At 39.8% G+C, this 13367-nt stretch overlaps 1 protein-coding gene across 3 annotated transcripts in view; it reads right to left on the minus strand.

Annotated features, from left to right (window-relative positions):
* Positions 1-13367, minus strand: part of COL14A1 (collagen type XIV alpha 1 chain) — a 143943-nt gene that overhangs the window by 10319 nt on the left and 120257 nt on the right. For all 3 annotated transcript variants that reach the window (XM_060775831.2, XM_060775829.2, XM_060775830.2), the window contains 3 exons: positions 13089-13124; positions 12663-12729; positions 12047-12235 (listed from right to left, as the gene is read on the minus strand). In XM_060775831.2, coding sequence (XP_060631814.2) covers positions 12047-12235; positions 12663-12729; positions 13089-13124 — 292 coding nt within the window. The remainder of the gene's footprint in view (positions 1-12046; positions 12236-12662; positions 12730-13088; positions 13125-13367) is intronic.

Below are 13367 nucleotides of genomic sequence, written 5' to 3' on the forward strand. Positions count from 1 at the left end.
GAAAGAGTGGCCAAGTATAAGTTGTTCGGTTGCCTCTTCTTTTGTAGTCTTATGGGAAGCTATTGTTATACTAGATTTCTTGCTATAGTGGTTCTCACAAAGAACATAATGATTTTCATGTTCAGAGGCGGCCCTAGGTAATTTTCAACGGTAAGCAAACAGTATCCCCCCTCCCCCCCCCCCCCCGATCACTGATATATATTTTCTGTTCGTTGTGGGAGTTCTGTGTGCCATATTTGGTTCAATTCCATCATTGGTGGAGTTCAGAATGCTCTTTGATTGTAGGTGAACTATACATCCCAGTAACTACAACTCGCATATGTCAAGGTCTATTTTCCCCCAAGAGCGCCTCAAGAGCACCCCTGGGCAAAATCAACTATACTGCAAATGCTTACTTTGCGTAATGGGTTGAGCCGCCCCTGTTCATGTTGCACCACTTTCAAAGAAATGACCAACATGTACAAGGTTCTAGGCAGTCCTGAAAACAGCCGTAAGATACTGTTGACCCAAGAACTGACTTTATTTGGATTCACACAAACTCGGTGGTCTGCTCTCCCAATTTCTTGATGTTAAGCCCTTTCTATTTTAACAGCAATGTGATTTTATTTCCATCCAATCTCATGGAAGGATAGCAAACCTCATTGGGGATGCAAGCAATGAAGGGTTATAAGCATATCAAAATTTGAAAGGCTGAAATGTTTTAAAATTACTTGAAACAGTTTAAAACCATGTGGATAGGCTGGAATTTTACACCCCAGAGCATATTCTCAAATATATAATACACATAAAAGTAATAAATAATACTGAAATCTGAAATTAACAAAATTCCAAATAAGCAAATTGAAGAATGAACTTACTTGTCCAAGAAATAAATATATCAATTCAATTTTTAAAGAAATGGCTATTGCGTCCCTACTTTTTACTCTTATATTAACAGTGCAACCATGGGTTTTCTTTTCCCACTCAAGCAGTAGGAATACCAAATGTCTTCTATAACATGGTTTAGAATAACAGAATCATAGAGTTGGAAGAAACCTTTCAGACCATCCAGTCCAACCCCTTTCCAAGAAGCAGGAAAATTGCATTCAAAGCACCTCCGACAGATGGCCACACAGCTCTGTTTAAAAGCCTCCAAAGAAGGAGCCTCCACCACACTCTGCGGCAGGGAGTTCCACTGGTGAACAGTTCTCACTATTAGGAAGTTCTTCCTAATGTTTAGTTAGAATCTCCTTTCCTGTAGTTTGAAGCCATTGCTCCACGTCCTAGTCTCCAGGGCAGCAGAAAACAAGCTTGTTCCTTCCTCCCTATGATTTCCCCTCACATATTTATACATGGCTATCATGTCCCCTCTCAGTCTTCTCTTCTGCAGGCTAAACATGGCCAGTTCTTTAAACCGCTCATCATAGGGCTTGCTCTCCAGACCCCTTGGTCATTTTAGTTTCCCTCCTCTGGACACATTCCAGCTTGTCAACATCTCCCTTCAATTGTGGTGCCCAGAATTGTCACAGTATTCCAGGTGTGGTCTGATCAAGGCAGAATAGAAGGGTAGCATGACTTCCATGGATCTAGACACTACACTCCTATTGATGCAGGCCAAAATCCCATTGGCATTTTTTGCCGCCACATGACATTGTTCGCTCAGGTATAACTTGTCCGTGAGGACTCCAAGATCGTTTTTACTCATACTGCTGTCGAGCAAGGCATTCCATGCTCTGTATCTTTGCATTTTGTTTTTTCTGCCTTAGTGGTGGTCACTAGACATTGAACTCATTCTCTAACATAAATAAAAATAGTTTCAAAATATTTGAACAAAATGAGCACCTAGATCTTTTGTGTTATCTACAAATTGTTTGTAGAACAGAGTAAGAATTGGACTAGAGCAGGTAACACAGACCATCCAGTTAAACATGCCGATAACTTCTTTCATTCCTTTTTTGCTGCCACAGTTTTTCAAGTGGTTAATCAATACCATACGCGGAAATGATTTACTTTTATGGCTCAGCTGGGACAAATATGTAACTTCACTATATTCATGTTCACCACCTGCACACAATTTATGCTACATTAAAGGCACAGTGGGAGGGTTTCTTCCAAGTCAGCGTAATGACTGACCTGAATCATGAATAATCGGCTCACCTTCACTCCACATAAAGAGAGTGCACAGAGAAGTGTAAAACATCTGAAGGACCCCGCTGTGGAATCAAGTGATACGCACTGCCAGAGCTACTTGATGTTAATAATATAGTTTTCAGGCAAATCTTATAGTACACTCAAAACTCCAAATGTTCTTGTTTTCTCTCCTCACCATTCCCATTATCATTTCTGTTCTTGCTGTCTTGCTTTGCTCAATGGACAGGAATAATGACATTATGGAAGAGACTGTCATTCATTTCTTGGAAAAAGCTGTCCACTTGAAACATTGCAAATTGGGGAAACACAATGGCATAGTGGGAAGATTATGGTCAAAAGGCCTGTGCAGCTATTCAGTCTGGTGTTCAGATTCAAAGTCATTAAGTGCAGCTTCAAGATTCTGTGTTTTATCACACAAGGCCGTGATGCTGCTGTATAACTGCATCTGTGACCATTCCTTATCACAAGATGTTTTGTTGTTGGTGTGTTTTCCAACTGTTACTGTGGCACACCTTTTCATTAAAGGAAAACCCATTAATAACTCCTATTGATGGGTTTTTCCCACTGTTGGTCCAGGTGTGAGAGATCCCTTCCACTGTATTTCCAATACTGCAGCACCCACAGGATATTAGTCTCCTCTTATCCTTTCCCCATTTGTTTATTTACTCTATTTATACCCCGCCTTTTTCTACCCCAAAGGGGACTCAAGGCGGTTTACATATGACAATTATTCAATGCCTTAAACACATACAACATTAAGCTTAAAATCCATCGAATAACAATGAATACATATTAAAATTTAAAATTACATTCAATATTAAAATCACGCCATCCAAAAATAGTAGTCTAAGGTTATTCCCTAGTCGTTACACATGTTTCAATTACATTATATTATTGCACTGCTTCTCCAAAAGCCTGCTCTTGGAACCAGTTTTTTACTCTCCTTCTGAAGGCTAGGAGGGAGGGAGCTGATCTAATGTCACTAGGGAGGGAGTTCCACAGCCGAGGGGCCACCTCTGAGAAGGCCCTGTCTCTGTTCCTCACCAGTCACACTTGCAAAGAAGGTGGGACTAAGAGCAGGGCCTCCCCAGAAGATCTTAATCTCTGAGGTGGTTCATAGGAGGCAATATGGTCAGTCAGGTAAACCGGGCCAGAACCATTTAGGGCTTTATAGGCTAAAGCCAACACTTTGAATTGTGCTTGATAGCAGACTGGCAGCCAGTGGAGCTGATGTAACAGGGGAGTTGTATGCTCCCTGTATGCCGCTCCAGTGAGCAACTGTTGATGCCCATTGGATCAATTGGAGCTTCTGAACAGTCTTAAAAGTCAACTCCACATAGAGCAAATTGCAGTAATCTATACAGGATGTAACCAGAGTGTGGATCACCCCGGCCAAGTCTGACTTCCCAAGGTACGGGCAGAACTGGTGCACAAGTTTTTGTTGTGCAAAGGCTTCCCTGACCACTGCTGAAACCTGGGGTTCCAGGCTCAACAATGAATCCAGGATCACTCCCAAACTGTGAAGCTGTGCCTTCAAGGGGAGTGTAACCCCATCCAGCACAGCCTGTTTGGCCTTGCAACTGACCGGGAGGACCTCTGTCTTGTCTGAAATGAATTTCAATTCATTCCCAAGCTGCACCTGGTCATTAAACTTCTGGCAAACTGATGAAAAGGACCTCATGAGCACTTGAAAATAATGCTCTCCTATTCTCCATTCACTGGTATTTAATCTCAATATTAATACGTGGAATTGAGGAGTCTCACAATGGGCCAAACACCATAATAGTGAATTCTATAAAAAAAAAATTTTTTTTTAAAGTGCATGCAATGAGCAGGCGAACATGGCTGCAGTGATCATGAAAACTCTCATAACCAAAAAGGAAGTACAGAAAGTATGTGAAAGAAAGAACTCTAAGGCTGGTATGTTTCCATTTGTATGAAAAATGTTATTGTTCCGTTAAAAGAGCCGGGTGTGATAAAGTCCTTAGACTGGATAATCCTCTGTAAGTCAGGAAAGGTATCTGCCCCAGACATGACAGGGAATAAAATCTAGTGTGAAGTTCTACAAAGGAAGAGATAGCCAGACATCTCGCCATGCAAAAATGCTCCCATCCAGGGATAGAGATCCTGTAACCCTATGGAGGTTATTGGATACAAGCTCTAGCTTTGCTGGCCACGGTTGAAGTTACAACACCTGGGAGCACACATGTCCTCTAACCTTACTTTGGTCTGCAATTTGTAGGTGTGATTTTGTAACTGGAGAAATATCAGACTATATGGAAGACAAACATATACTGGCTTTTAGTTTGCTTGTTTTGCCTCTCATGGTAAGCAACCCACCCTTTGGACACACAGGCTATTTTATGCATCTTCCACCTTAGTGGTATTAAATCAAAGTAATAAACAATATTCAGAGAAGCAGTAGAGTTTGAGTTTCCATTTGTAAAGTCTGGAAACAGCTATAAAAACTGTGTTTCCTTTGGATAGTTCAAAGTCATAAAAACCCAAGCTGATTTATGTTTTCCCTCTCCCCTTTCCCACTACTTTCCAGGCCTTCTGCACTAGTGTTTTTTGCTTCCTTCCACCTCACACCCAATATGCACACATAGGATCATAATCAATAGTTCAAGTTCAAGCTATTCATGAAAATAAAGTGTGCAGAGAATACCAATTGCTCTTTATGGGCTCTCAACCTGCAAATTTACTAAACATCCACTGTTTGATGATGTTCTACTCTTTTGATTAACTGTCAATATATTGGAGTTGGATTAAAGGATTTTAACCCATCCCATATGTTTTAGGTACAATCCTAGATCTGTTTATCAAGGATGAAGCCCAGTTGAACATAACAGGACTTATCAGTTGACAAATACAGAATTGATGTGAGATGGACAATGTTCTCTGTCCCTAATTTGCCAGCATCTGGCTACTAAAATATTTTTATTGACCAGTAACTTTTGTTGGTTGTTTACAAGCCTGGCTTAATATACTAGAATGGATATTCTTGTAGTTATGAACTCAGATACATTATGTAGCATTTCTGACCTAAACTGGGCAGCTATGAAAGAGAAGCATGGCATTGATATATTAAAGCTCTTTCAAATATATTTATATGAATGTCTGTATGTAGATGCCTTTGAGTTGCCTGCCTACTTATGCCAACCTCATGAATTTCATAAGGTTTTCTTAGGCAATGAATACTCAGAGATGGTTGTGCCAATTCCTTCCTCTGAAATATAGCCTAACGCACTAGTATTCCTAGGTAGTTTTCTATCCAAGTACTGCACAGAGCTTACCCTGCATGGCTTCCAATATTAGACACAATATCTTGCCTTTAGAATATTTAGCCCCTTTAACTATGAGGCATCTATCATCACCTTTTCCCTGCACAATTTTTCATATTATGTTTACAAGCAGACTTACCAGGGTGAGCAAAGTGTGATGCACAGATGTTGGCGTTTGCAAAATTACAGTCTGAAGCAACAGCAGGATTGAAGTTAACCAAAATCTCAATAAATTTGGAATCCTACTGTTGGCAAAAACCAAACTAACCCATTTACAGGCCTTCCCTGCAGGTCATCACAGCCTAGGTCTCAATACAGAATGAGACTTGGATATTTTCTAATGTCTTTTCAGAGGCAAGACACGGTCAGGTGATTTGGCATAAGATTAATAAAGCTATTTGCAAAAAGCAGAGCAAGCTCCTAGGCTGGTATCCCAGTCTTTTTTGGACTGATGCTATCATACTCAGGCTTACAGGAAAGCTGAGCTCATGGGTTTCCACTGTAATTAAAGATTCAGATTAAATATTCAGGGGTATGAAAAATTGGAGAGCAGTCATAAGACATGAGTATGTTTTTAAAGTATGAAAAAGGGAGAGGGGTATCAGTAATTTGAACTCACTGCTCTGAGTCCTAGTCTCCAGGGCAGCAGAAAACAACCCTGTTCCCCCTTCCTTATGACATCCTTTCACATATTTAAATATGGTGATCATGTCTCCCTAGCATTTTATTTTTTAAAAAATAGTATTTTGTGAACACAAGTAAGATTAAAAAGGTGCAATTCCTATATCAACAGCAAGACTAAGGGACATGTATGTCAAATTGAACGATCTAGTGCAGGGGTCCTCAAACTAAGGCCTGGGGGCCGGATGTGGCCCTCCACGGTCATTTACCCGGCCCTCGCTCAGGGTCAACCTAAGTCTGAAAATATTGGAAAGCACACAACAACAACAACAATCCTATATCATCACCCAAAAGCAGGCCCACACTTCCCACTTAAATACTAATAACTTTCTATTTGTTAAAATTGTTGTTCATTTTATTGTATTGTGTGTGTGTGTGTGTATGCACTACAAATAAGATATGTGCAGTGTGCATAGGAATTAATGTTTTTTTTCCCCCGAATTATAATCCGGCCCTCCAAGAGTTTGAGGGGCTGTGACCTGGCCCTCTGTTTACAAAGTGTGAGGACCCCTGATCTAGTGTAAGGAGCTATTCTGAGACTACCTCCTCATTTCAAATATCCTTTCCAATATCTCTTCTTGATTTACTGCATCAGAATGGAAAGATGGCCCTCAAACATACATTTTAGTGAATAGAATCTCTCTCACATACTTTTACTTTATTTATAACCTGTTCACCCCTCCTACCTAAAGGAAGGAGAATTTTGTTCCAGATTCTTAGCTTAAATAAGATTTTAGGCAAGAAACCTGCTGAAATAATATTAACTTTTCCAGGAGGAAGAGAAATCCAGCATTGAACAAGGTTGGGAGATGAAAGCAGCCAACTTGTGTATTTTTGTTAGGATTACATATAGTTACTTTTCTGTTCAATCCAATTCTGTCATTAAAAAAAAAAGATATCCAAAGCTGGGAAGAAGTTACTTCCCCATGGTCTTTTCCCCATGGCTGCAATTTATGTGCAAACACATAAATGGACAAAACATGGACAAAACAAAAGAGGATATGTGATTCCTATCACAGTGCTATTGGGTCAGTCAAGCCAAGGCATTCTAAAAGCCAGGTTTTCCTGAAGTTCCAGATATGTCACCTGGTGCTTATTTACATCAGTTTGGTCCAGATTCCAAATGTTCTTAAAAAAAAAAGATGCAGGTCTCTAGCACCTTGTAGAAGTCAATTTATGGAGAAAAGATGAGTAGAATGCAAGAAGCAAGTAAGAGACACATTAGTAAAGGTAAAGATTTTCCCTTGACATTAAGTCTAGTCATGCCAGACTCTGGGTGTTGGTGCTCATCTTCATTTCTAAGCCGAAGAGCCGGCATTGTCCGTAGACACCTCCAAGGTCATGTGGCCAGCATGACTGCATGGACTGTTATGTTCCTGCCAATTTATTGATCTACACACATTTGCATGTTTTCAAACAGCTAGGTTGGAAGAAGCTGGGGCTAACAGCGAGAGCTTACCCTCAGATTTAAACCTTTTGGTCAGCAAGTTTGGCAGCTCAGCAGCTTGGGCCCATATGAGGGGCTTTTCATATGGACCCAAAGTGATTGTATTTTATGGATCCAAAGTGAGGTGAAGGAGGTAGCAGAAAAGATGGGAAAGCAAGACTGAATACTGTGAGTGGAAGGATGTACACTATAAGTTGTAAGAAGAAATGAAGGAAGGATAGAATACAGATGGTCAGTGATCAGTGTAAGTCAGAGAAGAAGCAAGGAAGGGTTGCACTGTGATGACCTGAGGTAAGCTAGAGAAGGCAAAGAAAAGAAGTGCCTGTGAGAGAGTGCAAGGAACAAAGAACGAGGTGAGGTGATGGATGAAGCAGGAGAATAAAAAAAAAAGGAAGAAGTGTGAGCACTGGAGCACAGGAAGTAAGATAGGGATGCATGACAGGAAAGTAAGGTCTGGCAAAGGAGGGAGTAGGAAATATCCTCTAAACCATGGAATATTAGAAGTAAGTGAGCATTTGGAACATAGTGGGAAAAATGTGACAATATCGTTCATTTGCAAAGAAGTAGTAGTACAAGAAGATGGAAAATTATGCAAAATTTAAAGAAGTGGAATACAGCAATACTAGGTTAGGTGGTTCTAGGTGGCTTCCTATGGCACTAATTTTCTGTTGTGATGGATTACATGCTCCTCTGAAACAAGAGGCCATGCTACTGTTAGACAGCTGCTGATAGGGTCCCTCATATCATACAGGCTTCTTCTGATAATGGCAGTGGCACCATAGCTAACATTTGTAAATACTATGCAGATGGAGGTATTGGTAAACTACTTTATAATGTTTTTATTAGGGCTGGGCGGTTTCGTTCGTTAATTTCATAATTCGTTATTAATTCGTATTTAAATTAGCTTACAATCTGATATTGAGCCATGCAGGAGCAATTAAAAATCGAAACAAATGTTTCAATTTATTTCGTAATTGTTTCGTAATTGTTTCGCAATTGTTTCGAAATTGTTTCGTAATTGTTTCGTAATTGTTTCCGTATGTCTGGTGCAAGTTTTAGGGTTGTTGTTTGTTTTATCAGTGATAAAAAATAAATTATCACACCAACAGTCAACAACAGAGGGAGAGGGAAGCTTCAGAAGTTCCCCCTGTCCCATTTGGAGGTTTTTTTTTGCATATAGCGCAATTGCGTCCGCCATTAACGAATCGATTCGTAATTGTTTTGTAATTGTTTTGTAATTTATGAAATTTCGTATATTTTGAACTTTTTTAAAGAAAATTTTCGGAATTCTTTTAAAAAACGAAACGCAAAAACCCCCTAAAAACGAATCGAGTTTAGAAACAAATTTTTCCGTGGTTACCCTGCCCCAGTTTTTATCATGAAAGTTCTATGATAAGGCAACCCAACATGAAACAAAAGATAGTACTACAAGATGACACTCCCAAGTTCAAAGGCACTCAACAAACGATCGAGGAAGACCAGACTATGAGAACTAGTAGCAGTGTGAGTAATCCTTTAGCAGTGATAAACTGATAAACAACACTGCATCAAAATATTCATAAATATTGCCCTGTCTGCCTGAGCTAAGCCACAGGAAGCATGTAAATACTTAGTTGATGGACCCTCTTTGTGGCATATATATACATATATTTCCCTTATGCTTGTGTATGTTGTTGGGAGGAATTATAGGGAATAGTACTCCAATTCTCCCTAAATGTGGGCTTTATAGAACAGTCTATAAAGCCCACTCCCCATGAGCACTTCATGCTTCATGGGAGCAAGGAGGATCAAAGAAGCACCCAGCTATGTGCACAGACAAGAGTGAAATCATTATAGCAGCACTGAGATTTCTGAAGGACCCCAGCAGAACTCAGAACATATGTAACTAGTATACTATGCCAAACTATACAGTATTGCAGCCAATAACTGGAGAAATGTGGTACGGTTGCCCCATTCTTCTTGTAGCGAGCTCTACTAGGCTTCTACTAAATGCTGCCATATTTGAGAGAAGTTGCCAAGCAGCAAGATCTTGTTGAACTTGAAAGGCACAGCCTGGTGTTCTTGAACCCAAACCAGAAGTCTCTGCTAGGTCCAAATATTCGCATGGTTCTGGTTGGTCACGCTAAGCTTGGAGGAATGTGATGACATGTGTTGCTCCTATATCAAGATTCTGTGTGATCGAACCTTAATTATCAACCCTGTCTACTGATTTGCTGCAGCACAACTGGGAGATGGGTCTTTTTGTAGTCTTCCAGCTTGGAGATGAGTCGTTTCTAAAAAGTCCCCCCCCCCCCCCCCCACATACATACACACTTTTTTCTCTCTCTTGTGTGATACCATTGGCTCTAGAAATCCCAGTAGTGCCTGGCCTGGAACCAACTTCTGACAATTGGAAATATGATTATTAATGCTGGTGAAAGCATTCTAACATATCAGTTCCAAATGAGCAACTGGATCAGTTCTGCCAAAATGTTTCTTTGCTTTGACAACTGTTTTAGTGACAGAAAAAAATGAAAGTGAGAACTTTGATCCCATGCCCTTTTTTGTTATCATGAACTTTTGCTCCTCTACTGAATTTCTTGGCACTTTCTCTGCAGGCTATATATAAGCCTACAGAGTTGGCACTGCTTGCTTGGGAATTATTACTACACTCCAAGATGTTGTTTTGTCTTTCTTTATTATATACATTTGCTTAATTCTCGTGTTAAGTTCTTTACACTCAGAAATATTTCCATAAATTATGCATAGAGCCATACTTTCCAAATAATTCCTCCTATACCACACTTCTCTTTAGTCTACTCAGTTTAACTTTGAAATCAGCCCCTTTCTTGTTCCCAGTTTCCCATTTCCCTCCATATGTCAACTCCTTCTTTCTTACTCCATTGAACACTGTTGCTCTTTGTTCGGCTTTGCCATAGAAACCAAAGGCTGACGTGCTCAGTCTCCAAAATCTTGTCTCCTCTTACATTGAAGTATTAAGAATTATGGCCATATAGAATTGGGGGAAGGGGGCTCACTTAAAGGTTTCTTCATCAGGACTAAGGACATAATGTTTATTTGTCATGGCTACCAACCAAGGCATTTGATATGCTAAATGTCTAACCATATCCCACTTGTAGAAAAAAGGACAAGCAATAAACCCCGAATTTGTACACTTAATATACACTTAACACAGCTTTTACTGCAACACATCAGACTCAATAGGGCTGACTACAGAGTAGAGAGCCAGTGTGTTGTAGTGCTTTGTGTGCTGGGTTACAACACTGAGACGGACACTCAAAGATGGGAAAACTAGTGAAAAGGATTAATGTATTTAGCTAATTATTATGAAGTTTAAACAAATTAATTCAGTTACACTTAATTTGGAAATTAGCTACTTGGTGATAGATTTACCTGTCCAAACATATCACCCCTATGAACTATCTTGGAGATTAAGAGGCTCTGCTCTCAGTCCCACCTCCTTCTCAGGTACAACTGGTGGGAATGAGAGACGGCCTTCTCAATGGCGGCCCCTCGGCTGTGGAAATCCCTCCCCAACAATCTCAGATCAACCCCGTTCCTCCTGACCTTCAGAAAGAGGGTTAAAATGTGCCTTTAGGATCAAGCCTTTGGTGAATGATATAGTGCAATAGATGGACTTGGAGTTATGTGTATGATCTCCGGAATGGCCTGACTATGATTGTGGACACTATGGTTTATAGTAATAATTGTAATGTTTAAATTGTTTTAAGGTTTTCTAATCTAGATTTTAATTTTTTTAATGAATGTTTATTTAATTGTATATTAGATAGTGTTTTAAAAGCATTGAATTATTACCTATGCTGTAAGCTGCCTTGAGTCCCCTTCAAGAAAGTCGGGACAGTAATAAATAAACAATTTATGTTAAATTGATATGTACATTTGAATAAAATGCCTACACTAAAAATCCTATCAAAATGAATCTGAAAACTGTTATACATAATTTTAGTTTCAGCCAACATGTCTCCGTTGTGAACCTATTTTGAGCTTAGGTGTGAATAAAATAAATAACATTAATTTTTGGAAACCCTATTCACCTCATTTTTCCTTGAAAATATTAATCTCAAAGCACTTAATACCAGAAATGTTGTTCAGTAAGTGCACAGAATAGCGTGTCCTAGACACTGCAAAAATACCAGCCCACAGGGACTAAAAATAGATAGCAATAATTTTGCAAAAATCCAAAAGAACTACATTTTGAGTAATTAACCAGATTAAAAACTGGCTATTTAACCTCTGTCGTCATTTAAATAATCAATAAAAGAAAGAAAAAGAGCGTGTTCAGGTGTCACAAAACAAGGTAGAACCATAGGTGACCTATGTATGATGAAAATGAATATGAATGAAAATAAGTGATTTTCAGGAGTGAACAATTAATTCATATCTGTTCCACTCTATCTACTCAGCCAGGCATCAAGCTTTGGGATAGTGTATTTGGTAGCCTTCAAGCCAGCACCCACTTTATCAGTCTTAATATTCAGCTTACCTCTTTCGCCAGGCCTGCCAGGTTGACCAGGATTGCCTGGAAATCCTGGTCTCCCTGCAGATCCTTGTTCTCCCTGTGGTCCAGGTGGCCCTGGCCGTCCCGGTTCACCAGGAGGTCCCGGGACAGTTCGTGTTGAGACAGACTGGCTTGGAATCTGATTTAAGAGGGAGTTGTACCTGGCCAGATGACCTGCAAAACAGAAACATCCATAACGCCAACAAACTGATCCCGATGAAGCTTTAATTTTGATCAATTTGGTAGGTGAATCACAACAAACAGCTGGTGTGAAAGGATCACAAACTGTACAGATGTACTACATTCCCAGGAGAGAAAGTATAATGCGGTGGTTTGATTAGGATTCAGGGAAACAGAATTCAAATTCCTGATCAGCCATGGAAACTGACTGTTTGACTTTGGGCAAGCCACGTTCTCGTCCTCAGTGGAAGGCAATGGCACTCCCCACCCCAAACAAATCCTGCCGGGCAAAAGTTCATTTTAGAGTCATCATAAGTTGGAAATAATTTGAAAGCACACAACAACAACATTTCAGAAATGCAGTTACAGATAAAAACCATAGTCACTATAATTATGAAAGTATATCAGTTCTGGAACCCACCTTGGATAAGCTGTTCGCAGACCTGACGGGCCACTGCACGGACCATTGCATGTGACTGAAGATCTCCCTGTATAATAAGAGTATCATCCTGTGATATTTATCACCTTTCAGAAGAAGGTTAATCAGGAAGAGAATGCAAGTTAAGCAGGCTGTAGGAGCACCTTGCCCTGAATATATGTTGTTTTTATGGGGAAATAATCGTGTTGATGTCTACCGCAAAGGAAGTCTCACTGTGATCAACACAATCTTTTCCACTTATACATGTATAGAACTGAAGCCTAAGTGGCTTTAAAAGTAAAGTCTCCCATCATTACAGTTTTTTTGTTCACAGGTTGGAGGAGCAGTGCTTAAGACTAAAATTAAACAAGTAAATCTTACGTCTCATACTGTTCCTGTCCATATACTTCTATAATAAAAAGCACTTACACGTTCACCCCTCTCGCCTTTTGCTCCAGAAGGTCCCTGTGGGGTAAAGAGAAAGAGGGAATAAAGAGTAAAATATTAGTCTAAATGAAGAGTCTATTGGCTTGTGTGTCTGTGACCTTTCCCTTTTGTTATAGACTATTTAATGTGATGACAAGGTTGAGTTTGAGCCAAGCTACACCAATGGTTAGGTCAATGGCCTTGCATCACAGCTCATAACACGTTTCAAAGGCAATAGCAAGCCATAGCAGATTTGTTCTGTCAATAGTATCTTTGCATGGA

The sequence above is a fragment of the Anolis sagrei genome, chromosome 4, assembly GCF_037176765.1.
Source record: "Anolis sagrei isolate rAnoSag1 chromosome 4, rAnoSag1.mat, whole genome shotgun sequence".
Taxonomy (NCBI): Eukaryota; Metazoa; Chordata; class Lepidosauria; order Squamata; family Dactyloidae; genus Anolis; species Anolis sagrei.